Source organism: Tiliqua scincoides, chromosome 3 (assembly GCF_035046505.1).
Source record: "Tiliqua scincoides isolate rTilSci1 chromosome 3, rTilSci1.hap2, whole genome shotgun sequence".
Classification (NCBI taxonomy): domain Eukaryota; kingdom Metazoa; phylum Chordata; class Lepidosauria; order Squamata; family Scincidae; genus Tiliqua; species Tiliqua scincoides.
Genome location: NC_089823.1, coordinates 61,210,814 through 61,236,270, shown reverse-complemented (window position 1 = coordinate 61,236,270; position 25,457 = coordinate 61,210,814). Strand labels below are relative to the sequence as shown.

Here is a 25,457-nt window from a genome sequence, read left to right as displayed (position 1 = left end):
CGCCTTGAATAAAGTCAGAGGAGTAATCCGATGACCAGAAAGGCGGTATATAAATACCTAGTTATTATTATTATTACTTCCCTACCATCTCTCATACCCATGGGGTAACCCTGGGAGAAGGTAAGGGGAACAATATCTCTCTAACACGTAGCACTCCCATGTGTAGACTTGAAGGGAAGTTAGTGTTCATATACATGGAGTACTTTTCTTTGTTATCAGGACAATGCATCCTCCTATCCTCACAACAACTGTGTGAGATAAGTTAGGCTGAGAGATAATGACTGGCCCAGGGTCATCCAGGGAGCTTCATAACAGAGCAGGACGAATGTGAAATGTGCCATTTTTTCTCTTTCAGAAAACTAATGTGTGGGATGAAGTTCTCTCCATAAGCATTTTGCCCCTTCTGTGCCCCCTCCCTATTTTTTTCTGGTGCCACCACCACTTGCTGCCTATCGTACTAGCTCCTCCTCTTTCTGACTGTTATCCAGGACAGAGGCAAAGCTTGCAGCAAATTCTCACCACTGAATTGTTTGTTTCCTATTTACATTTCTTGCCACCCTATCCCAAGGGCTTGGGCAGGATATAATACATTCATATCTCCTTGCATCTGCACAACTCCTTCTGTGAGAGAGTAGGGATGGGAATCTGGGCCTCCCACATCCAAAGCAAGTGTTTGGGCTTAAGGCAGAACAACCTACAGAAGTCAACAACTGAAAACATCCTCTTTTCCCCTATCTTCTGTACAGTACCTTTGCTCATATTTGCCTTGTGCTACTACCTAATAAGCTGGGTACTTCCTTCCCCCTCTGTCACATGAAGGCTGCATGTTTAATCTGGCAAACTGTTGGCTTGCAATGCACTCATCTGCACGTTGACTCCAAACTAAATGCTGTTGAGTTCAGCGAGACTATGTCCAGGTAAGGTGTAAAGGATTAGTAAAGTGTAAAGAATTAGCACCTAAGAGCCCAATCCTGTGGGCTCTGAACACTGTCACTGAGCTCCAGCATCAGTGTTGGGTGTCATTAAAGTGTAATAAAGCACATTTATGGCACCTGCAGCATAAGGAGCGCCAGCCCAGTGCCTGACGGATCCCACTCAGAGCAAGTGAAGAGCTACAGGCAGTAGTAAGACCTTTCAGGGTGGAGGTAGGTGTACCGGGGTGGGGGGAGGGCGGAGCAAGGGAAGAACAGGGCAGGAGGGAGGTAGGACTGGCTGAGCCCTGCTCCACTGTATCCTATCCTCTGTGTCAGGCTGAAAAACCCAACACACATGTGTTCAAGTCTGCACCAGCAAAATAGCTGGCACAGACTTAAGTCCTATTGTTGGACCTGGGGCTTTCCCTGGGGAAAGGAGATGAGGAGACCTCCGGCTGCCTCAGCAATACCGCTGAATGCAGCGGTAGCCATTTTGCACCACTACACCCGGCAGCACTGCAAAGGATAGGATTGGGCTGCCTGGCTGCAGTCCTACATGCTTACCTGGGAGTAAGTCCCATTGAATTTGGTGGGAAATACTTCTGAGTAGACATTCATAGGATTGTACTCTAAGTGCAACAGGTGTGGCCATATGTTTTAGCTATCTTGAGACACTAATCCAATCACTGACGTAAAGACTTTGTAAGCTAAAAAGTGATTAAGGGCGGAATCCTAACCCCTTATGTCAGTGCTTTCCAGCACTGGAGTAGCGGTACTAATGGGACATGTGCTGCATCCTGCAGTTGGGTGTCACTCACAGAGGCCTCCTCAAAGTAAGGGAATGTTTGTTCCCTTATCTCAGAGCTGCACTGCCCTTATGTCAGTGCTGGAAAGCACTGAAATAAGGGGTTAGGATTGTGCCCTATGTGAGCTAATCACACAGGCTGATGTGGTTGCATTTTGGCTGACATAGTGCAAGCTTTTCCTCTAAAGCCAATTCTCTGATTTTTTTTTTCTTTGTTTAAGAAATGGATGACTCCAGCTGTGATCTAACTGATATTCCTTGAAAGATTTGTGTTTTCAGCAAGATTGCACAGAAACAGGATTACATTTCTAGGGATGTTGAAATGACTTTTTGAACTGTATGGTGAACTGCCTTGAGGCAAGATGGGGAGGAAGTACTTTTGCTGCAGATTTCTGGCCATCTTTTCTTCCATGATCTTCCAGATCTTTTGCTGGTCTGCTTTAAATCAATTTCCAATGAACTTTGAATGGTTCAAATTAACTCATGAATTTCAAATGGGTTTGGTGTTCTTACCTTTCTGCTCAATCAATCAGTTTTGGGCACAACGTATGCATTTCCATCCCAGTTTGTGCACATAGTTCACACCATCTTTCCTCAAGGTAGCAATTTTGTTGCAAGGATATTTTTGTAGCGCCCAAAGTGAAATATTATATACCCAAGAAAATACACTACAGTGCATTACAAATGCATTTGTAATGCAGAATTCATCACTGTTGCAATTTCACAGGGGACTGTGCACGTATCATTGGAACCTGGTGGATTGGCTGCTGTTTGTGGCATCTTTCATGCTGCATGACATGATGTCCTTCCCATGTCTTCACTACTTTGTGAACTTTTTGTTTCAGGTTTTGTGAGTTTTTTGTTTTTGTTTTTATTCCCTGGAGGTGATGTGTTCTTCTGCTGTATGACTTTTATACATATCAAACCTGGTGTTTGTTTGTTTTAAATAGCAGCACAACTGCTTACCTTCACAGCAAGGTTACCATCTCCAATTTATTTCATAAGAATGGGATGTTTTCAGTTACTGTAGAAAAGGGTTTATCATGCAGCAGATAACCCTGTACATGTAGTGCACTTTCAGAGATGGCATGAAAAGTGTCTTCCTATTTCAAGCCAGAGTTTCTCTACTATCCCCTTTAAAACAATGACCTAATATCCTCTAAATACCTTGATTTGACAGAGCTCACTTCCATGTAACATCTTTTAGGATTGGGGTAGTGATGAGCTTTTAAAATACACTTTACAGCATGTGAGGAAGACTTTACCTTTACTTTGCAAAGCAGAGCTGAACTCTGGAGGGAATTTTATGCTACTTTGCTTGGTATCAGTTTTTCCCCTGCAAGGTGACCTCAGCTGTTAAACTATGAAGGTTGCATTTGATAGAACGTTTACTTTTTCTAAGTCAATAAAATGAACCAGAATGTCTTTAGATCATCAGAGTTCTGCTTATTACCAAAAGATTTTTGTTTAATCATGATCTATATTGGAATTTAAAAGAATCTAGTTCCATTTCATTTGGTGTCCTGAATAAGGGTTTGTGGGATGATACTCTGCTATGCGTGTAGAATGCCCCTAGATGAAGTTCTCTTTATTAGTTTGTATTCTTTCTTTCTGAGCTCTGGGGATGAAAGTATAAATGGCTGTTATGTTCAAAGGCACCTTTTATACCCATGAAGCTTCCCTCTGCCAACCTGTATTATTTAACTATTCCAGTCCTAATTAGTTCACATCAAGGTCAGTGTTTTGTAGCAAACGAACTGACTGCAAACTCCACAAAGAGAGTTTTCCTCCACATGAAAGCAGTAGCAGAAAAAGGGGAGAGGAGTACTGAAGATATGAAAGGCGAGGTTGATAGGAATCCTTTATTTCACTGCAAGCCAGAGAACTTTAATATCATGTAATTAGTTTGCATCTTCAGGAGTAACCTTTCAAGCACCTGAGGCAATGTTGTAATAACCATCACTCTTCTCTTGTCTTCAGAGATTACTCATATTCACCTCTGCCACCTTGTTGCTATGCCTTTCTTACAGGAATTAACACCACATGGAATTTTCAGTCTTATGCTCCAGGTTCTTCAAACATATGCTCCAGGTTAGAAGAGTTACACTTCGATATTAATGAGGCTGTGTGCCTTTTGTACAAATCCCACATTGGTCCTTGCTTTGCAGTACTGTAGAAAGAGTTTTCACAGAAGTGAGGAGGGTGGGAACAGCAGCACCTCTACCACACATCCTCATCCACATCTTATGGGCAGCCACTGGAGAAAAGGCACATTACGGATCAATTGAATAGCTATATTATAATCACCTTTAGTTGCTCAGTCACCTGATTAATCACCGATAGTTGTACTCTTGTGCAACGTGTAGCAGCTGAGTCAGCCTCGGAACTGCAAACAAGCCAGCCACACACCCTTTTGTTGAAGATAGGCCCCTCCCCTGATTGGTTTTAAGCAGAATGGGGGGGGGGAAGCTAGTCAAAGATATGTATTTTGAAGCAGTTTGCAAAGAGCCCCAGTATTGAAAAGTCAGAGTCCTAACGACAAAGTGTAAAGAAAAGCACCTGAGTTAAGCACCTGGGCAAGTTGACAGCAGGACAAATAAAGCAAACACTGTAAGGAAAGTAACACCATTAATGCCACTATTGAAAGCTGAAACACAAACTACCCAAATTGATGACATAGCTCAATAAAAATCAACGGTTAAAACACTTAAAGCCCAATGCCATCCAGGCCTTACAGTGGTGGATCTTATGATTCACAGTGGCAATTATGAAGCACAATCTTGTGAACTGCCACTGTAAGTCCAGGCCAACAGTGCAAAAGCTGCTCCACCGTTCTGTCCACTGGGCATACCAGCGCAAATAGCTGGAGGCCATATGTGGGCACCACTGGCCTGAAGAACCTTTACCATCCTTTGCTATTGCTGATAAATCAAAAGGGGCTGTTCAGGGGAGAATCATGGGCATATCTGAGTATGGAGCAGGCCAGGCCAGGAGCACTCTGGACTGGCAAGTGGTGGGATTGGGCTCTTAAAGATAAAAACTGTAATGCAAGTTAGAAGCTTTTATGGGGGGGCGGGCTAACCAGTGTTTTGAACTCTGTCTCATGTATGGGGCGTGCAGGGAACAGAAGCTGTGGGTGTGTGCTTCGTGCAATGAGCTCCTTTGTTCGTTGAGAGCAAACTGAAGTTGAAGAAGCTTGTAGAAGCTCAGAGAGACTCTGAGGAACATAATAGAGGAATCCCATTCCCATGGTGAAAGCTCCTTTGCTGTCATGGGAAATAAAGGGCTTAGGTTGGAGTATGTCACACCAGGGAAGAGTGGCATGAATGATCCCTTACAAAGGAGTTGTTTTCTCAAGGAATGAATCTGGAATCTCTCAAGGGGATTTGATAATGCAGAACTTTATTTAATATTTAGAAACATAGTGATTAGCCTGTCTAGTGAAAAGGTTGCAGATATAATTGATATGGTGGATATGCGTTTACTTAATGAGGTGAAGGCATCAGCAGTTGTGGCTCATGTCATGGTGCAAGAGATACAACTCAGAGAAAGTCAAGATGGTGAATTGGCCAGGGTATCTGTGAACATAATGTTGGGGTCCATATTTTTATCAGCTGCTTTATCTGCCATACAAGGCAAGTATCTCAATATTACAGTATAGCAAGATATACTGTAGTGGATACCACTTTGAACTGACCAGCTAGCCTGTTAATTAGTTAGATCACAAACTTTCTGTATCATAGCTGACACACTGTTAATCAAATGTTCCTACTCTTTTGTTTTAAGGAATTCTGGGCTTTGTTCATCTTTGCTCTCAGCACTTTAGCCTTACTATGAATGTGTAGTTCAAAAGCTCACTTTCAGTAATCTAAATGTTTGTTGGACCAGTAAAAGGTATTATGTTGCTTGCTATATATGTCTCATTCTTTGAAACCAATACCAGCTGCTTATGCTTCTCAACTGTGTTATATAGTTAATCAACTAAATGGGGGGGGGGGGAATAGAAATCATGCTTTTTCCTTAAGAGTAGTGGTCTTCCTTTTTCTTTTTTGTCTCAAATAATGTTCATGTCCATTTGTGTGCATTCTAGAAGTCTGGAATCCTTGAGCATTCTAGAAGATTCTGGCACAACTCTAGAGTGTACCTTCAGTGTACACAGAACACTGACTAGTCTGTTGCACCTCACTGAAAGTACTCATGATGCTTCGCTGCAGCTACATGTTGCAGCAAGAAACCTGCAGTGTTGGGCAAGCTGACCTTCAGAGGAGTTTGTTCTCCATCACTGAACCCCTCACTGAGGAACTTCCTATAAGCTTTTAAGGAACCCCAGCATTTTCCAGAACATAACTTGAAAATCATTGCCTTAGAAGATCAGGGCACCTCTAGAACTCAGAAAAGCTGGTATAAACCATTAATACTCCCCATTCTTTGTGGGGATCAGGACAAGTTCTGAAGTAATGCCCTTCGTCGGATAATCATATTGGCCAGCCCACTCTTTGGGCCAAATTCTCAGTGTAGATAAGTCCTTCGGCATGTAGCAGCAGCTTTAAATTCCATATCATTGCAGCTCCAAAGCTCATGGCAACCTTTTCTTATGCAGCACCTGCTACATGAAGAATCACTGTATGTTTGCAAGTCACCACTAACCCAATGAACCATAAAGTGCTTTCCTATATTTATTTATTATTTATTTTATTTAAAAGATTTCTACCCCACCTTTTCTCTGCTGAAAGCAGATACCCAAGATGGTTTACAATTTATAGATAGAAAAAGAAAATACAACAAAAGAAAAAGGAAATACGGGGGGACACCAAGTAGAGGAGGGCAAAAGTAACTCAAGGAACTGCTATAGAGATACAGGAGGCAGACAACACAAAAGTAAAGTGAAACAAAACTGTTTTAAGCCCTCTCCGAAATGCCATGAAGGAGGGGGTAGATCTTATTTCCCCGGTAGGGAGTTCCATAACTGTGGCACCACTACTGAGAAAGCTTGCCCCCTTGTCACCATCCCCCTAACTTGAGAGAAAGGTGGCTCTTGCAGGAAAGCCCCCTCAGATGACCTAAGAGGGCGGGCCAGAATATATGGAAGAAGGTGGTCCCTCAGATAACCTGGCCCCAAATTGTGAAGGGCTTCAAAGGTCAAAACCAGCACCTTGAATTGGACCTGGAAACAATTGGGCAGCCAATGCAATTGCTGAAGCAGCAGTTCAACAGAACCGTCCCTTTGCTGCAGGAAAGAGACTTAGTGGACGAGGAATCTAGCATTCCAGGCTGATAAATCCTTTCTAAGGGCAAGTCAAACCATGGAAAGTCATGAGAGTTATGCTAAATGAGAGTCATGCTAAAAGACAAGGCCGTGGCCACAGGATACTGTGGTGTGGTGAGTGGCCTCTCTATGCTGGACTTCTTTAAGATTCATCATAATTCAGATAATGACAGCTGTTTTTTCAGCACCTGAATATAACAGAAGGAGCAGTAATCCTCTTGCAAATTTGGGGGATATGTAAGCACTAATAAAATTGCACTACAGGAGGAGCAAGATGACCAGTGTATATAATGTCTGAGTCTGACATTGACTCACCAGAGTCTGAATGGTGTGTTCCAAAATTGCAGCACTCCTATGTCAATCCAATGCTAAAAATTTAGACTTGGTTAACATTATTTCTGCATCCTTCTTTCTCGGGCAAGGGAATGGAAATATTTGAATTAAGGGGAATGTAAATACTTGATTTTTTAAAAAAAAGAGCCCAGCATAAGTAGCATCTCAAAAGACAAATACAGTTCAACCTACGTAAATTTTCTGACCTGCATCCTGTAAGACTGTGGAGTCTGCACATAATATATACATATTCTTCAGAGAGGACGAGACACCAGGGCAAGAGGAGTGTGTTTAGTCAGGGGGAAAGGTGGTTTATATTTCATCTCAGCAGCTTAGGTACTAACCTGCTAGAACAGCACATACATTGTGAAATGGCTCTTTTCACAGCTCAATGCGTGCTGCTGTTTTCAGGTCCCAATGTCAATGCTTGGTTAGAAATAACTAAAGCAGATGTTCACGGACTTCTCAAATATACAGTTGGTTAAATGCTCTCCTTTTTTTGGTAACATTTGAGCTATTCCCTCTTGCTCATGAGGGCAGGAAGTCAGGTCAGAGGAGAAAGTTTTCATCTCTGTGCACAGGTGCTTTTCTTCCAGGGGGCATGAAACTGTGGGGAGCAGGGGGCTAGGGACTACCCTAATCTGTGTTTGGTGAAAACTGCCTTGGTCAATACACACACAAAAGAAGTTACTCATTCTTCTCCCTTTGCACACTCTGTATTTTGAGGTTTTTTTTATCCACTGCCCTTGGTGCTGTCATCAGCATTTTAGAAAATTGTTGCTGAAAATGAGAGGAAAGTTGGAAGACGTCATGCTGCTAAGTTTTCTTTCCCCTCTGCCTCCCATCCTGAGGCCCTTGTGAATTTTCATTTCAGCTTGCAAAACAGTCAAGTAAGTCATTCAGTGCTGGGTCATAATTTCTGCACACCATAATGAGTTGCTGTAGGGACTGAACTCTTCCCCATTCAGAAGTAATTTTCTGCTGTACTTACAAAATTTCAATCAGTAAACTACATCCAGGCAAAGGTGCCCAATTATGTGTTTAAAGGAAACAAAAGCAGAATGAGCAAGAGACAACCCTGCCAGTCATCACTCCGGTGGTTAATCATGTCACTTCTTGTTCACATTTGGTCATGTGTGTTTCCGATCTTTTGCATCGATTTCAGAGGGCTTTATTCCCATATGTCTTCAGTGCTCAGCATAATTTTTAAGAACTTCAGGATGCAAGCCACACTGTGAAATTCCACAGGGTTCCAGTACACATGCAAAGGCTGCATCTCTAACCATTTGCCCGACTTTCTGTCCTTTCGTCTTCTGCCCATGTTTAACACTAGTGGTCAGCAAGGTTTGCCACCTGCCAAAGCTTAGTTTAATGACCCACCACAACTGTTATCTTTGTGGCACAGGGAAATTCTGGGTCATGTTCTTATTCTGACCTGGCTGTTCCTCCTTCAGGTGATAGAACTATTGCGTTGTAAGGAGTTTTGTGGGGTGCTCTTTTCTTCAAGCGGTGCTCCAGTCCCCATTAAAGCATGCCCCTGAGAACTACAGAGCACTCTCAGTTTGCCCATCCCACTTTTTCCCTACCCATCAATAGCCACACTTCTATACCCTCAAACAGTTAATTGCTCCAAAAAATGGAAGCCAGACCCCTCCTCCTACCTTGTTTTTCCTTTCATTCTATTGTAATTTTAAATCCTTCTGGTGGAAATGGCCTTGTTTCTAAGTTTTATGTAGTAATAATACAGTTTCCTCTTGTAAAGAGAAATCTTGTATGATTGTACATATTAGTCATTATATTTTCAGCAAGTTGTGTTTTGAGCACTCCTGGCAAGCTGCGACAATGTGACCATATATACGCACACAAGTCTCAACTTTGCTAAGCTTCTGTGTTGACTTTTGGCGTGGAACAAGTTGTCTGTACACATTCACTTGGAATGCCAGGTTCCGCAGCAATATTGGCAGCTTGAAGAAGTAAAAAAAAAATTAGATCAGGTGTTCCCATATAGCTACTTTAATATGTTTTAATGTCGGTATAGCCATTTAGTTTTGAAATTTCAGGGCGTACTTGGGTCATGTTTTCAAGTTATACTTTACAGTGCTGAGGACTAGAAAGCTACCTGATTTGCCATCTGAACTTTGTGGTTAAAAGCATTAAGAGGAACCTCCAAATGCTGTAGTCCATCAGTAAAATGACAGTAGAAGGCAGAACAGCAGTTATAATCTGCTGTTTAGATCCTGAGGCCTTGTTGCAAACCCCCTGTAATTTAAAATGGACTAATTTCAATTTCCTGTGAAAGTCATTTCAAAGGCCCAAGCTTCTCTAGCATTTCTCAAATGGTTTTAGTGCCCCACTAAAACCACAGAAGCTCTAAAATAAAAGCAAACATCAGGGCATGAGGTCACTGCTTAAAGGTACCAGTGCCTTTTAAAAGAACGTAAGTAACTTTGGCAATGATATTGAAACCTGATGTGCACCATTACCCTGTGTGCTCCTCAGTTATATGAGGAAACACAGCCAAAGGGATGCATGAAGTCATCTTGAGGCTTCCACATAAGTCAAACATTTTAAAGCCAACAATGCCCTGTAAATTTCACATCAACAAACGCATGACCTGCAGTGTTTTCTATAGCAGGTAAGATAATAAAGAATCACTACAGAACCTTTAGCAAAACTGTTTCAAAATGCTAACAGTACCCATTGCAATGTTCAGAGCAGCTTCATATTTTGTCAGGGGCAAACTCATACAAAGTTGCTCTGAGCTGACTTCTGAGTTTTGGAACTCAACAGGGCCTCTGAGAGGAATTTTACCTGAACTTATTCCCACGTGAGTGCTCATAGGGTTTCAGTCTTACACAGGATGCTTTTTTTTTTTTTACACCTGCTGATCTGCCTCATACTTGCCCTTGGGTTTTCCCCATCCCTCTCTTCTGCATATTCACACATGACTTCTTTTTCTTTATAAGGATCAGGCAGTTGTTGTTCTATTTCAAACACTAGCCAGCTACTTGTCAACTGTGAATGAGAAGAGAAGAGATGCATGAGTGCCAATAATGAAATTTCTTCTGAACTGGAAAAATGACTGGAGGCAGAAAGAGGATAGACAAAGTGAGATGGGTGGTGTCTGGCAGGAGGCTACATGGCACCTCTATAGGCTCAGGGGTGGGCAAGCTATGACTGATCAATTAAGAAACTGGTTTCCCTTCTTCAAGAAGTAAGTGCTATCCGTTATCAAAATATTGCTCCACGACTGCAGCATGCTTGGAGAAGCAATTCTTGAGGTGGTGACAGAGAAATAAGAGAACAGCAGCTGCAAGCATTCTCCATCATTGCCATCAGTCAAGTTTTGGTAAGCCATCGAGCACTATGCCCCCTACCAAAGCATCTGTTGCCCTGCAGTCGGGGCTTCCACTGGGTTCTACTGAGGAAAAGCACTCTCCAGAGTGACATGGTGGAATTTTACAGGTTGCTCTGTAATTTTCCAGCTCCTTGAGCTTTAGCTCTGGAAAGTAAGAGAATACTTGCATTGTGTGCCTCCTGCTTCTGGGGATGAAGTTGTCCTTTGGTAAGCCCCACCTTCCCTGAAGCACTGAGTAATCCAGCTACAGGGAAATGACACAGTCTTTCAAAGGGCTGCATTAGGCAAGGATTCAATCTTTTTATTATTCATGTGGAGGAAGAGAAGAGCTGTCAGTTGGAGGAGGTGCTCGGAATTTATTCCACCACCAAAACCCTCACAAATGGTCAGGGTCTGGGTAGGAAGCCCACAATTCCAAGGTGTTGTTTTGGGTGCCATGTTGAATTCCCCTGGTATTTATGATATGAACGACTGGTGACTGCTTTTGTGTGAATGCAGGTTGTGTTTATAGGTATGTGCAAGAGGATGTACTTTGATTTACAGAAGTCGACCGCAGGTATCTATTTATGAGAAACAGTGGGAAGTTAAGTGGACTGAACATTAGTAGTGGGGCTGGGAAGGGTCAAACTAGAGAGAGGAAGGGGAGATTGATAAAAGGTCCTAAAGTTGGGCAAGTCTTACCAGGTTGATACCAGTAAACGACTGAGAAAAAGAATGATGTGTCCATGTTTTATTTTTTCCTCTTTCTGAATTAGGTTAAGGAGACTGACAGAATAAAAAACAGTAGATGGAATTTGGCAGCCATTTGGCTGGTTTAAATGATGAAAACAGTTTTGCAATTTTCCTGGATCGTATTGGCTCATGTTGTCAAGGGAGTCTAATTGACACAGATATGTGGTTAACTGATTGCTAACTTGTGGCTAACTTGTGCTGCCTCTGCCCACTGATCCTTTAGGTGTTAATTCCCTTTTTGGAAGGTAGGCTTTCAGGAAAGGAGTGGGAGGAAGAGAGAATGACACATGCTTTGTGGGGCTTTTAGGGCATGAGTTTCAATTGTGTTGGTCCAAACCTCTTCCAAAAGACGTCTGTCACCTTGCCAATGACTAGCATATCATCTTCACCACTGATTCATATCCTGCTTCTCCTTTTTTAGAAATACTTCCAGCAACAAGTTGTATCACAGTAAGATTCAGTTCCTATGAATGCCACATTCTTAAGGCAAGAGGGCAATGTCTGATCTGAAGAGCTGGGTTGTGCCCTGATCCAAAGGCCTGAGAGCCTATAAAGAAATCAGAAAGCTGTCATTCGTAGATCCCTCATGGGTTATTGCACAGGTGCAGTGATAACAGCAGGGCAGTCAATGAAAAGTGGTCAAAATTGTGATCTGAAGCACAGAAGCTGCATCTTAAAACCTTTGTATTTAACAATCATTTTGTAACTCTCTGCATTTAAGCTTTCAAGGGACATACAGTATAGTCACATTTTCCAGCTGTGTCTTCCACCCTCTACATCGCCTAAAAAGAAGCAATGAATTTTGTATTCATGCGCACATAGGCATGTGTGCTAATATACACGTATACTTTTATGTGGCAGCTACAGACAACATTACCCCTGCTTGTATGATAAGAACATAAGCCCTGCTGGATCAGGCCAAAGGCCCATCTAGTCCAGATTCCTGTATCTCACAGTGGCCCACCAAATGCTTCAGGGAACACACTAGACAACAGACACAGCCTGCGTCCTGGTGCCCTCCCGTGCATCTGGCAATCTGAGGCAGCCTACCTCTACCTTGCACATACCTACCATGACTTGTAACCTGTGATGAATTTTTCCACCAGAAATTTGTCCGGTCCCCTCTTAAAGGCATCTAGGCAAGATGCCATCACTACTTCCTGTGGCAAGGAGTTCCACAGACTAATCACACGCTGGGTAAAGAAATATTCTCTTTTGTCTGTTCTAACTCTCCCAACACTCAACTTTAGTGGATGTTCCCTGGTTCTGGTGTTATGTGAGAGGGAAAAAAGCATCTCTTTATCTGCTCTATTCAGCCCCTGCATAATTTTATACATCTCAATCATGTCTCCCCTCAGGCTCCTCTTTTCTAGGCTGAAGAGGCCCAAATGTTGTAGCCTTTTCTCACAGGGAAGATGCCCCAGCCCAGTAATCATTTTGGTTTCTCATAGCACTTTACAAACATGTTATCTGAAGATATCGGAGGTGGAAATCCTATTTTAAACAGTTCATGTTGTACAAATATATCTTAGGAATAGATAAAGTAAAGGCAAATATCAACAAGATCTTTTTTTCTGCTTAGTTGCTCAATTCATTTTTGTTTTAAAACTTTGATTCATTTTGGTGTTGGTTTGTTGGTTGCCATTCATCTCATGATACAGTGTTAGTTTGGGGTGCATATACATGGAGGAACGATGTTGGCAGGCCAAATACAGTTTAAGCTTTCAAGGGACATACAGTATAGTCACATTTTACAGTGTGTCTTCCACCCTGTGTCTTCTTCTGCAGTCCACTCAATAACTTTCAGAAGAAAATGTTAAGTTGCATGCTGGTTTTCAGGCATTCTGGAAAATGGACAGACCTTTGCTGAAAGGTGACATTCTAAGCATGATGAGCACTCTGGGCTACTTTCTGCTGATCGACTAATCAGTTCCACAATATCTTTTGGCAGCCATCATCTCCTAGGTAGGATGTGGCTGTGGCAGAATAGGTCTGCCAGCCCTGGGATGTGTGAAAGCGCCCTGTTTGTTAGTGCTACTCCCATGTGGTTCAAGGCCGGCATAAAGCATGCTCCAGAAAATGTGGCACTGTATAGCTATTGCAGGACTTCTGAATGATATTGATTGTGCAATGATTTAGTGCCTGGTGAATTGGCTGATTTAGGGTCCAGTGGATTGGTTAAAAGATTATGCAAGAAGATCTCTAATGCCACCTACTGGTCAACATAAAAGCAGCTTTCTTGGAAGACACGCTCCTTCCAATTACTACAGCTCTGATCTTCCAATATGCCAGACATCGATGATTAGCAAAAGATTGTGGAGCAAGCAAGGCAACATGGTGTGGAGCTTCTTTCCCCCACTTGTGGAGTCTTTTAAAATCAAAGCTTGTTATGTGGAACTATTAAATATTATGCAACATATGCACTGCTTAATGATGGTTTTTTCAAGAAGCCAAACACAACATTTTTGTGGCTGTAAAACATGATGGGGCACGAATGGTGGTACAGTGCTTTGTATCTAATAGCTTGTTCAGCATGAGGCTGGAGGCCGACAACTTGTGTCTAAGTAAGCACAGTCTGAATGACTGTACTCTTAATTCTCACTCTGCAGTGTTTTATTGCAATAATTAACTGTTTGAATATTTTTTCTCACAGTATGAAAGGCAGAGATGGATAGCATTTGCTTGTAGGAAAAACACAGAAAGCTGCCAATTGGTGTAAATCAGGAACTCTCAGGATCATCAGCAGGATCCCACACTTTTTTTTCTTTTAATCTGCTTTTAAACTGTTCTGAAAACCTGTTTGGCTACAAGGCCAGAGGAAGAAAAATCCCATTATTCTTACTGCACTTAAAAAAAAAAAAATTAAGAGGTGTAGTACGCTATAATGATGTATACCAGTGCAATCCTATGCATGTCTACACACATCAAGTTCAGTAGGGCTTACTCCCAGGTAAATATGTTTAGGATTGCAGCTGTTGTGAAATATCTAGCGATTGCCCTTACATTGAATGAGGTCACCAGAATAGGGGAAGACATGATCTTCTAATTACATCCAAATGTGTTGGGAAGTCTCTACTGCAGTGTAGCCTGTTGGCAGTGACTGGCCCAACTGCCTGCCCATCACAAACAGGCTAGGTTATTCAGCATGGCCTCTATTAGTGACTGGCTGGAATGTTCTGATCATGGAATGTGACGGGGGCACAACTAGTAGAGGATGCTAGGAAAAAAAGAGAAAAAGAAGCAAGGGCCTACAGAGCAAGGTTGGGTAAAGAAACACTCCAGGAGAGACAGAAGAAGTGAAAGAGAAACTGAAAGGGAAAGGAAAGATGAGTGAGAGGAGGGGTAGTAATAATAATAATAATAATAATAATAATAATAATAATACAGGTATTTCTATCTATACAGCCTTTCTTGGTCCTCAGATTTTTCCTTAGACTTTATTCAAGGTGGTTTACATAGGCAGGCAATTTAAATCCCCGTAGGGATTTTTACAATTTGAAAGAAGGTTTCTATCTTTCATGAAACCACAACATTCAGATGTTTCTTTCTTGGTCTGGTCGCACATTCTGGCCTCCGTCCTCCCACGCTCAGAGCAGATGGAATAGCTCGGCTCAGCTTGTCAGCTGCTTCAAGGTCGCACAGTGCCGGTGGCCTCGAACCAGCGACCTTCGGATGTTATCTTCAGGCAAGTGGAGGCTCAACCCTCTGGACCAGACCTCCTGGCCACCTTGCCACCTTCTCCAGCTGCCATTGAGAATTGATTTGAAATCACCTCGATAATGGGTTGAAATCATGTTTTATATCAGTCATCTGTTCTAGGCTTCAGTAATGCTGATTGAAAGCAAGCCTCAAAGAGAATTGTCTGTGAGAAAGACAACAGCTCTGTGTGTCATGCCATTCAAAGTGATGCTGACTTCTCAGACTTATTCTGACCTCAGTTTAAGACCCTACTCAGTCACTAGGAACCTGTCTGTTAACGGTGGACGTGTGACAAAAGCAATTTGTTTGCCCTAATCTGTTCTTCCCCACCCCTAAACACATTTTCAGTGTAGTCACATTTACAACTGGATTCAGCACAAAGGCAGGACTGACCCCTTTGATTTGAGTTGTTCAAAGGACAGGCATTTGTCATCACTCTGAGTGGTGCAGAAATACTAGCAAATGCAGACCACAGTCATTGCTCAGCTGTCACTACAGTTTCCAGTTCGGCAAGCCAGACGTCCAGAGACAGCGCAGTGTTTGATATCTGTCCAAGTGTGTCCTGTTTCCACTTGATGTGATTTGCAACGATAGCTCCCAAATTCCTGAATCCATAGGACTGAAATAAATTTACAAATGCCTCATGAAAATGTGTAGTGCGGTGGTGCCATCTTTCTCACTAGAAACGTCTCAGAGTCTTCTGTTCTGTAGATCCTTTAATATGTTCTGTTATGATTGGAAGCATGTATGGGTCATTTGGGAAACAGAATCACCTGCCAGGGCCATACCATCTATGGGACTACCTGAGTCGTTTGTCTCAGGTCACAGGCCGCAGGCGGGCAGGGGGTGCATGTCTTCCATCCTCCCACTCACCTTCATTGCACTTCCTTCTTCTACCGCTCCCAAGAGGGAAAAGGGAGTTTCTGTTCTGTTCCCCTCTTCCCTGTCCAGTACAGGGATTGGGAAGAATAGAGGCGTGTAGATCGATGGGGGATAGTATTTGGCATCATGCCTTTGGTACTGCGAGGTCTTGGGCCAACCTTGACCACCTGCCAAAGTGTCAGAGTTGCCAAGTAAGGGTGATGTTGGAGATTGTAGGGTGATACTGGAGGAAGGCATCTTTGATTAGTCAATAGTTGCCGTTACTGTTACAGCCCTTTTCAAACGTATTGGGTGGGAGCTCCTATAGATATCATAAAGCTGACTCTTGGGTGTCTGCTGGGACAAAGCAATTATAAAAGATGCTGTCATAAGAGTGCTCCTGTAGTCTTGATTTTTAGTCACATTAATCATAATTTAATAATAATATTTTCTTATCAATCAGTGCTAGTGCCGTATTGCTGGGGTTCTGAGGCAAAACCCTTAATTGGTATCAGTGGTGCTGAAGGTCCAGGGCCCAGTCTTCTGATTGCAGTGGACCCTCAGCCAGTGCCCCACCAAGCCGAGCTCTGATGCCACTCCTACTCCAAATCACAAATCAAACTCCAGAAATCTCCAGGAATCGACATCAGTCTCCAGATGACTACTGAAAGCAAACCTGCCCATTTTAACAAGGCCAACATTATGTCATGCTGGGGGAAAAACAAGGACAACATTATGTTGTGCTGGGGGGAAAAAAAATCCCAGAAGTCAAAGTTGGCAACCCTAACTGTGTGAGACTCTCTTAGTCATTCAGAATGTGAACTTGTCTTGTATATATCCAGGCCTTGTGTATAGCCTACAGACTGCAGTAAGTCATTGACTGTGAGCCACCATTTTGTGTGTTTCCATCCACTGTGTTAATGTGCAAGTAACCTGCAGGGCTATCTGTGCACTCCTGGCCTGTCACATAGAGAGCTCAAATAAGTAACTATTAAATTCAAAATGGCGGGGGGGGGGCAAGGAGCTTGGAGGAAGCTCCTCAGTCTGTCAGGAACATGTCCGTAGCTGCCAAATGTTGTCTACAAACAGTGTGTGGTTTTAAGATATTTCCCTTTCCCCTTCACAACTACTCTTTTTTTTTTTTGGCAAGGCTCTATGTAAAATGTTTTCTTTTGAGCTGGCATGGCAAACTGGAGACTTGTCTGCAAGGCTGAGGTAGGCAGGTTTGAAGGCTAAAATGTTGTTTTCTTCTATCTACTACCATTAAAAAAAGGAACAGCCTTTGCAAATTAAACTTGCAACAAATCCAGGTGGTAAAGCTAACATGACAGTTATTAGGAAGGAATCCAAAGAAGGACTCGAAGTAGATATTAATTGGCATGTATAATGAATGCATGAAAATGGGTAAGAAAAAAAATATGGTCCTCTTAAGGCACTGTTCAGTAAAACAAGCAACAATATAATTCAACAAAGAACATTCTTTGGGCACTGTTAATGGAACCATAGCTTGCAGCTTTAGATTCATAGCTTTGCAGCTTTGGAGCCATAATACCACATCACTGTGAATGATCAAAAGGGCATCTGAGCCTCTGGAGAAAGGGGAATACTAGATTAAGGATGCACTTATTAACAATGTATAACTTTATTTAAGTGAGGGATGGGGCTAACTTGAGTCATCCATGGCCTCTATTATTTTTTTTTACTAGAGCCCACAACCCACCGATTTTTTCACAATTCAAACAAAAGTGCACGTTCAGAATCTCTTAACATTTCAGCAAGGGTGTCGAAGCCTGGCTACCACCTCTGCTGCAGTACTCTAGAAAAGAAAAGCTCCTTACTGTGCTTCTGTTGCCATTCATCAGAAGTGTGAGAGTTCCAGTTTTATTTAAAGAGATAGTGCAAATGAAGGAACTCCTTCATTTGTGCTATCCCAGTAAAGAAAGGCAGGTCCTACACTTCCGTCTTTAAGGAAACTACATGAGAAGCACAGTAAGGAGCTTCTTTTTTCTTTTCTAGAGTACTGCAGCAGAGGTGGTACTCTGCCTTGGACCAAGGCAAGGAGGGGATGAATGGGAAGCAGATCATTGAAGCTCACATCAGCAGTGTGCTGGAGGGAGGCAGTGGTGGCAAAGGGTGAAGTAAAGCCCAAATCCCCTTGCACTCCTCACAATCAGCTGCTGATGCAACCCACTTCAGCTCACGTCGTGCATGGGATGGTGGTGCATTCAGGCATAACTAATTTGTGTTAAGTGATCACACATTATGCACCGTTGCTCAGGAAAAGAAAGTGTGCCTTGCTGGATCATATCAGAGTTTACTTACTTCAGCAATTTTTGCAAGAATCTTAGCAAGGTGATCTGCCAAAACTGATTACAGTATAGTGCTATAAATTGATGGTTCCTTATACCTTCTTTTCGTCTCAGATACAAGGCAACTCCAGCCATCTCCTCCATGGCCTTATGATCCATCTTATCAATATCTGGGACCAATTGCAGCTCCTTCTGTTCATCCAGCAACCCCGATTTCTCCTGGAAGGGCAAGTGGAATGACATCCCTTTCAGCAGAACTTTCAAGCCGACTGACAAGTAAGTCATTGGAAGTTTTTTTTGTTTATCTTGCTAAACCTGGGATTCTGCAAGTGAGGAGAACCCAACAGTTGATTTAAAAGAATAAGTACACTATTGTGGATGCCTTTATTCAATTACAAAATGGAAGCTGATTGTTTTTCCAGATTTCCCCCCACCCCGCCCTAAATCTCTCTCTCAAAGATCTTCAAGCTATTGGTCCTTAAGTTCTTGGTGCTTCATCTTTCTTCCAGCTTGCATGTCCACAAAAATTTGAATGAGGGACCCAGGTAGTCAACTGTCTTCATTCACTTAGAACAGAGTTGTTTTTCTGTGTTTTTTTTTCTGGACACTTACTAGAATAAAACTCATGAAAAAATGTGAGTTGGTGTCTGTTTGAGTTCTTGAACTTACAACACAGTCCAAGCCTTGTCTACTCAGAAGTAAGTTCTTTTGTGTTCTGTGGGGCTTACTCCCAGGAAAGTATATATAGGATCGCAGCTTCATACTTGGTTGGCTTCCATTAACAGCCCTTATGACTATTCCTAGAAATGAAAACTTTGGCTTGGTGCCCCTTTGTTAGTTGTCAGTAGTAGGAGTGATAGTAGCAATACTTGTATCATATCTAGAAGAGTCTTTAACCATTAACAAGAGCACCATTATTTTAGGCACCATACAATAAGAAAGGATGGGAATTCAAGAAAACTCTGTTAGGTTTGATTTTTGTTGCTCAGTGGTGCTATGGATTCATATTTGTTATCAACACAGATTGGTAGTGTTCAAAGTGATCATAATGCTGCATGGGATATATTGCAGGTATTAGTTAGTCCTGAACTTGGGAGACTCAGGTTAGATGTCGTGCGCTTTCACAGGCTTCATTGTGAACAAGCAACCTAGGGTTAAACTTAGGGTGCCAGTCAGTATTCCCTATAAAGTATGCAGTGGCACAGTCCTGCACATCCCAGCCAAGCACCATGAAGTTCAGCAATGACTTCAAGTTGCAATGCTGTGCAGATGCCAAAAGGGGTCAGCATACCTTAGAAGGAAAGCTGGTGCCAAACATTTGTGGGGGTTATGCCTCATATGCCCTTGACAGTCAGGACTGTCAGGACACCAGCAGGAGAAACCTTTCCCACCATTACCTCTGCATGGTGGGAGAAATAGCACCAGCTAATGTCAGTGTTAATGGAACAGGAGCTTTGTCAGGCAAGGTTGAGGCAATACTGTGTGCACTGTCATTCCGTGAGGACCATAGTGTGTAATCCTGGCTGTGCCCACTATCTTACTGAACAACATCAGCAAGAGGAGCTCAACAGCAAGTCAGGCCCTCATTCATATAAACACGTAGCACTCCAAAGTACACTAAACTGGACGCAAACCCCATTGAGTTCATTATGATATAATATCCAAGTAAGTCTACTTTGGACCAGGGCACAGCAGGTACTTTACATGTCACACATGTCCAGCACACCCTTGTGTAGTGTGCTACCTTCTGGCTCCCCCTGAATGAGTGAAACCACAAACATCATAAACCACACCTGGATATAGTGAACAACAAGCCTTGTATTAAAGGTTTCTTAGCTGTCCATTTTAGGATTTCACCTAGTTCTACCTGACCAGAATTATTTCCAGTTGCAGCATAAATCAGATGAATGGTGAGTTTGTAACATGTTTACAAGTGATTTTCCTGTGGAGGTGTGGAGTCTGCCCATGAGGAAAGGCTTAAAAACATCATGATCATTTCACTCACTACTTCCTTACTTTTAAGACCTTACATAGAATCAGTTTTACCCTTAAGCAAATGCAACTGGTTTTATAATGAAGCTTTTGTACCTGGGCTATTATTTGTCCTTTGAACACCATTTTGTACACGAATTTTAAAAAGCCTCTAATCTTCATAGTCCCTCACTAAATTCACCTTCCCACAATATATAAAAGCCTAAAGACTGTTTGTAAGGAGATCAGGGTGCAGATGTGAAGTCTATAGACCAAGCTGGGGGGCAAGGAATGTATCCAAGGAACTACATTCACATAGGCAGCATATTTCATAATGTTTATATTATGAATTTTGAAAAATATGGATCATGTTGAGAAAAATCAACCAGAACACTTTGTTTGAGCGATTTGCAGTTGGACTGCTGCTTTTTCCCCCCATCCAAATTCCATTGTCTCTAACAGTGGTAGAGCAATCAGATATTCAGCAAATGCCACTGGACCTTCATGCTAGGAAAAAATGACATATGTTGAATTGCTGCCTGATGCACAGACACAGGAGCACTACTAGAACAAAGCATGACAGCCCTCTTTGCAGCTGACACTGGAAGCTGATCTATAAGGGAATGCATGGCCAGGTGTTCAGTCATGCTGCTAAATTGAAAGGTAGAAAATTATTATTCCTGGCACGTCCAGAAATTAAAACAAGAGTGTGTCAAAGAAATCCTTTGAGAAGCCTATGGAAGTCTATCAAAGGAGGCCAGGCTACTGGGCTGACAAGATTTCAGAACCTGACACTCCAATATGTCTGCAGTGCCCTTTTAATCCAGTCACAGTGTAGACTATTGTTGTTTTCTTTCTCCCACCTACTAACTTTTTTTTCCTGTGCGCACACATTCCTTTTATGCAGACTCCACACCATGTCTGAGGAGGTGTTGCCATAAGGAGAAGTTTCCTTTTGTTATTGTTAATGCCTGGTAATAGCTGGAAAGAAAGGAGCCACAGTCTGTGTTAATTGGAGTCTAGAAGCTCTCTTTTAAGAGGCCATTATCTCTTTAATCTGCTTTGGGGGTGGCGGGATGGTGGTGGCAAGGGCTCTTTAATCAGGAGGAGAAAAAGAGTTGAAGCTCTCTTCCAACCAGGAACACGTTTTTCAGAGTGTTTTCATTCCCAAGTAATTCAGTCCATGATTTTATTTTGGCAGAATCAGAAGCAGGCTTCATAAGGTCTGCATCTGAGAGCTGAGTCGGTTGTGGGGGGGGGGGCAGGTTTCACAGATGCTTTCCTCAGTATTGTTAGGTGTCCCTCTTGTAGCATTTTTTTTTCAGGGATCACAGCGAAATGAAAAGAGTTTGTGCCTGTTCAAGTGTGTGCTGAAAAGACTTCATGTGCACTCACCTTCTTGACTCATTAGGGTCACCCGCATGTCCCCATCTGGAAGCACTGCTGTCATTCTAAATGAACTTTGTTTTCCGTTATGCATAGTCAACTCTGACTGGCCACACAGCACTGAGATATGAAACAGTGAACATTCTCATTGGTGGGAGTGGTGGGGTAGTGGTTTGTCTGAAATATTGGGGGGGGGGGAGCTGAAAGCTCTACTTCACCCTGAATACTGAAATGGGTGAGTATCCAACGTAACCCTTGTATCCTGCCAGCCAACCCCTTCCCTCAGCCTGCCCTATCAAATCAACCTAAGATTACATCAAATCTTAAGTTGATTTGATGTAAAAAGAGTCTGGAGTGCCTGTTCCTTTAAGGATGAAAAGAAGAACAACAAGAAGAAGAAAACTTAGCAGATGGAGCTTGCCTGGCACAAGTGAGAGAAAAGCTGTACTGCTAAAAGTATATCTTTTATTCAACCATATAGGAATCCTGCCCTCCTCTGACTTCAGTCACCTGCTGCATGGGCCAGGCTTTCAGGGAGACAAGGGAGCTCAGTTTGAAAAGGCCAGATGTGGCCTTTTGTAAGCTACCCATCTGTATTAATATGAAATACATGTTCAGATGCATATCGTAATTGTTTACTGTACAGTGGAGTGTTTTCAAAAGTGACCAGAAGCATCAACGGGGACAGCTGTTTGTGAGTTCAATCCCTGGCAACCTGGCAAGGTTGTCTGAAACCTCAAAGAGCCACTGCTACCTGTTATCAGGCATGCTGAGCTAGATGGATTAATGGTCTGATGCAGAGAACTTCCTAACTTCAAAGTTATGAAGGTGCTGTGGTAGGGCAGGAGTGGACTATATATCAGGGATGTGCATATAGTGCATACAGTGCAGAACCTCAGTACTGAATCTTGAGTCGAGTCACAAATCTCCACTTCCCTTGACTTGTGTCACCAACAAGTCATAATGGCAGCTGTTGCAACTCGTTCAGAGCTATTTTTCAAGTCATTTTGACTTGAGTCTGAGTCTTTTTGAAAAGCAAGTCAAGCCCCAGAAGCAGCAAAAAAAGAGAAAAATTAGCAAGCAAGTACACACATAAAACAGAGTTTCAAGCACACACAAAAAAGTGAGCCTTGACTTGAATCTATTTGAGGGTTTTTTTTTCAATTTTAGGGTAAAATTCCTGAGTCAGTGCCCAAGTTTTTGACATACATGACTCAAGTTCATATGAGTTGTGAAAAACTCGTGTTTTCATGTTTTGAGTCCAAGTCATCTGAGTCTTGGTCCATCCCTGCTATATATGTATTAAGTTTCAGGATGTACACTTCTTTGATTACAAAGTATAGAAGAGGGGGAAAGTATATCCTAGGAAATGTGAATTTTCCATTCATCCTTATCTTGCAGCACAAACACCTGCACCTCCTGACAAAAACAGTATTACAAATGTTGTATTGCAATAGAATACTATTTTTCCCCCTTGGTGTGTGGCAGATCTTCTTTGCAACTGGAGCTATTTGATAATTTCAATTTTTTTTTTTGCAACGTTAATTAATCTTATGTGCCTCATTATTTACAGCATTTTCTCTGTCCTCTTCCCAAACCTAGGTGCTTCTGACCTAACAGCATTCAGTGATCCAAGAGTAGGAATTGATCGTCCTTTCCCTGCAATTCCTTCCATTTCTGATCCCCGTATGCACTATCCAGGAGCATTCACCTACACTCCAACACCTGTCAGCTCAGGAATAGGAATTGGTATGTCTGCAATGACCACTGCCACCAGATACCACACTTATTTACCCCCTCCATACCCAGGTTCTTCTCAGGCTCAAGGTGGCCCATTTCAGACCAGCTCTCCTTCTTACCACCTCTACTATGGAACATCAGCAGGATCATACCAGTTCTCCATGATGTCTGGAGGAGATCGGTCACCCCCACGTATCCTTCCTCCTTGCACTAATGCTTCCACAGGATCTACTCTCCTCAATCCCAATCTTCCAAACCAAAATGATGTTGTGGACACAGAAGGCAGTCATAGTAATTCCCCTACCAACATGGGAACCACGGCAAGGCTAGAAGAAGCAGTATGGCGGCCATATTGAATTATTAGTATCCTCTGACATCAGTGGTTTTCTCATGAACAGCTGAGGGTACTGCCGTATTTATATATCACACTTAGAAGCAATCAATCCAGAAGTCAGTATTTTCCAGGAATGGTGTCATGGTGGTATCCAGATGGTTTTCGTCAGTGAGGTGATAACATTCCAGAAAAGTGTGCTCATCCAAGGGCTGAACTTCTGAACATGAGAACATTTGACGGTAATACGTTGTCTGTAGATATGGGGAAGAAGAGATACTCAATATGTTTCCAGAACTTGAGATTTCAAATATAGTTTTGGAGCTCATCAAAGCTTTAAAGAGTGTTTTGTTTGACATCTGATTTGGAGGCTTAAAGCCTAACACAATCTGAATGAGTTTAATCGATCATTTTGACTTATTAGTTAAAAGGAAGTATTGGAAGATTCTCAGAAAGGAACTGTGAATGCTTCTGATTTAGCAATGCTGTGAATGAGAAGTTTTATATCCTGGAATTAATTTTTTTTAACCAAGTTGTATATTCCAAAGAGTATGGCAATTTTAAAAAAGGTTTATTAGTTTTTAGGATGTAACTCATCCTTCTTTGCATATCAATTTTTTTAAATTTCCTTTTTTGGCACCTTAAAATTACAAAAAAAGATTTAATCTTTTTTTAAAATGTGCTTGCTTTTCACGAACCTTGGCATCAAGCCCCCCCCATCCCCACCCATTCCAGGGAAATAATTTAATTTTTCCTTTTAATATAAATGAAAGACAGCCTTGAGTCCTTTTCAACTACTGAAAACGTATGTAATGAGTTACTCAATATTTATGCTCAGCATTGAATTGTTTTTTTGTGTGATACCTTTATTATTTAAATATGCTTAAAGATAAGCACATGCATTTTTGTAGCAACCAAAGTTTAAAATTATCACATATAAAATGGCTGGAATACTTATGGGTAATGTGACTTTTAATTATTTAGAAGTATTGTTTACATTTAGCTCCTTTTCACTTTCATTGGTCATTTAATACCCAGTGAAGTCATTTTTGTCCAGTTAAGTACCCAGAATTATTTTAAAATGTTCATACGATGGAAGTACATTGATTTTAGTATCAGTGTGTCTCCATTGTACAAAATAAGACCTTTGCACCAAATTTTACCACAGATATATTCTGACTGTTCTGACAGAAGTCATGGAACACAAGGGGATATGGGAGTGGGGTGGGACAGGGGCTGGATGGCAGAGTTCTTAGCACTCAGAGTTTCCAGCACAGCTTGATGTTATACTCCATGTTATATTTAACCAACATCTGAAGACAACAGAAATGAAAAGTAAGATCAGTCACAACTGGGTACCAGAACACCACATTCGCAGGTGACTTCCATGCCTGTAATATTATGGACAGAATCCCAGACATTCTACTCTGATCCAGCGAGAAATGCAGGAGTTTGTTTCAGTCTGTGATTGTATGCAAGATCATGTGGGCACAAATTCCACTGAAACCAATAAGACTTAGGCCAGAGTCAACATGGCACAGAATCAAAAGTAATCTTTACCATTACTTTTTAAAAACAAACAACCAAACAAAGTCAGAGTAGGCTGCAATTCTGAGTGGAGGAAAGGCACAAAAGCTAGCTGTTTAACCCTTTCCCTTTCAGCCCTTTTCTTCTGTGGGGGTTGTTCATCCTCTGCTCCCAAGCTGCATTTCCTCCATCTGGGGAAAATATATAGGTACCTGTATCTTATCT

General features: G+C 42.1%; 1 protein-coding gene across 3 annotated transcripts in view; it reads left to right on the top strand.

Moving 5' to 3' along the window:
• RUNX1 (RUNX family transcription factor 1) overlaps positions 1-24,169 on the top strand; it is a 227,616-nt gene extending 203,447 nt beyond the window's left edge. For 2 of the 3 annotated variants that reach the window (XM_066619865.1, XM_066619866.1), the window contains exons 6-7: positions 18,392-18,553; positions 23,237-24,169. In XM_066619865.1, the coding sequence (XP_066475962.1) occupies positions 18,392-18,553; positions 23,237-23,730 (656 nt within the window). In that variant the 3' untranslated portion in view covers positions 23,731-24,169. The remainder of the gene's footprint in view (positions 1-18,391; positions 18,554-23,236) is intronic. The other variant, XM_066619867.1, reaches the window with a different exon arrangement.
• The last annotated feature ends 1,288 nt before the right edge of the window (positions 24,170-25,457 follow it).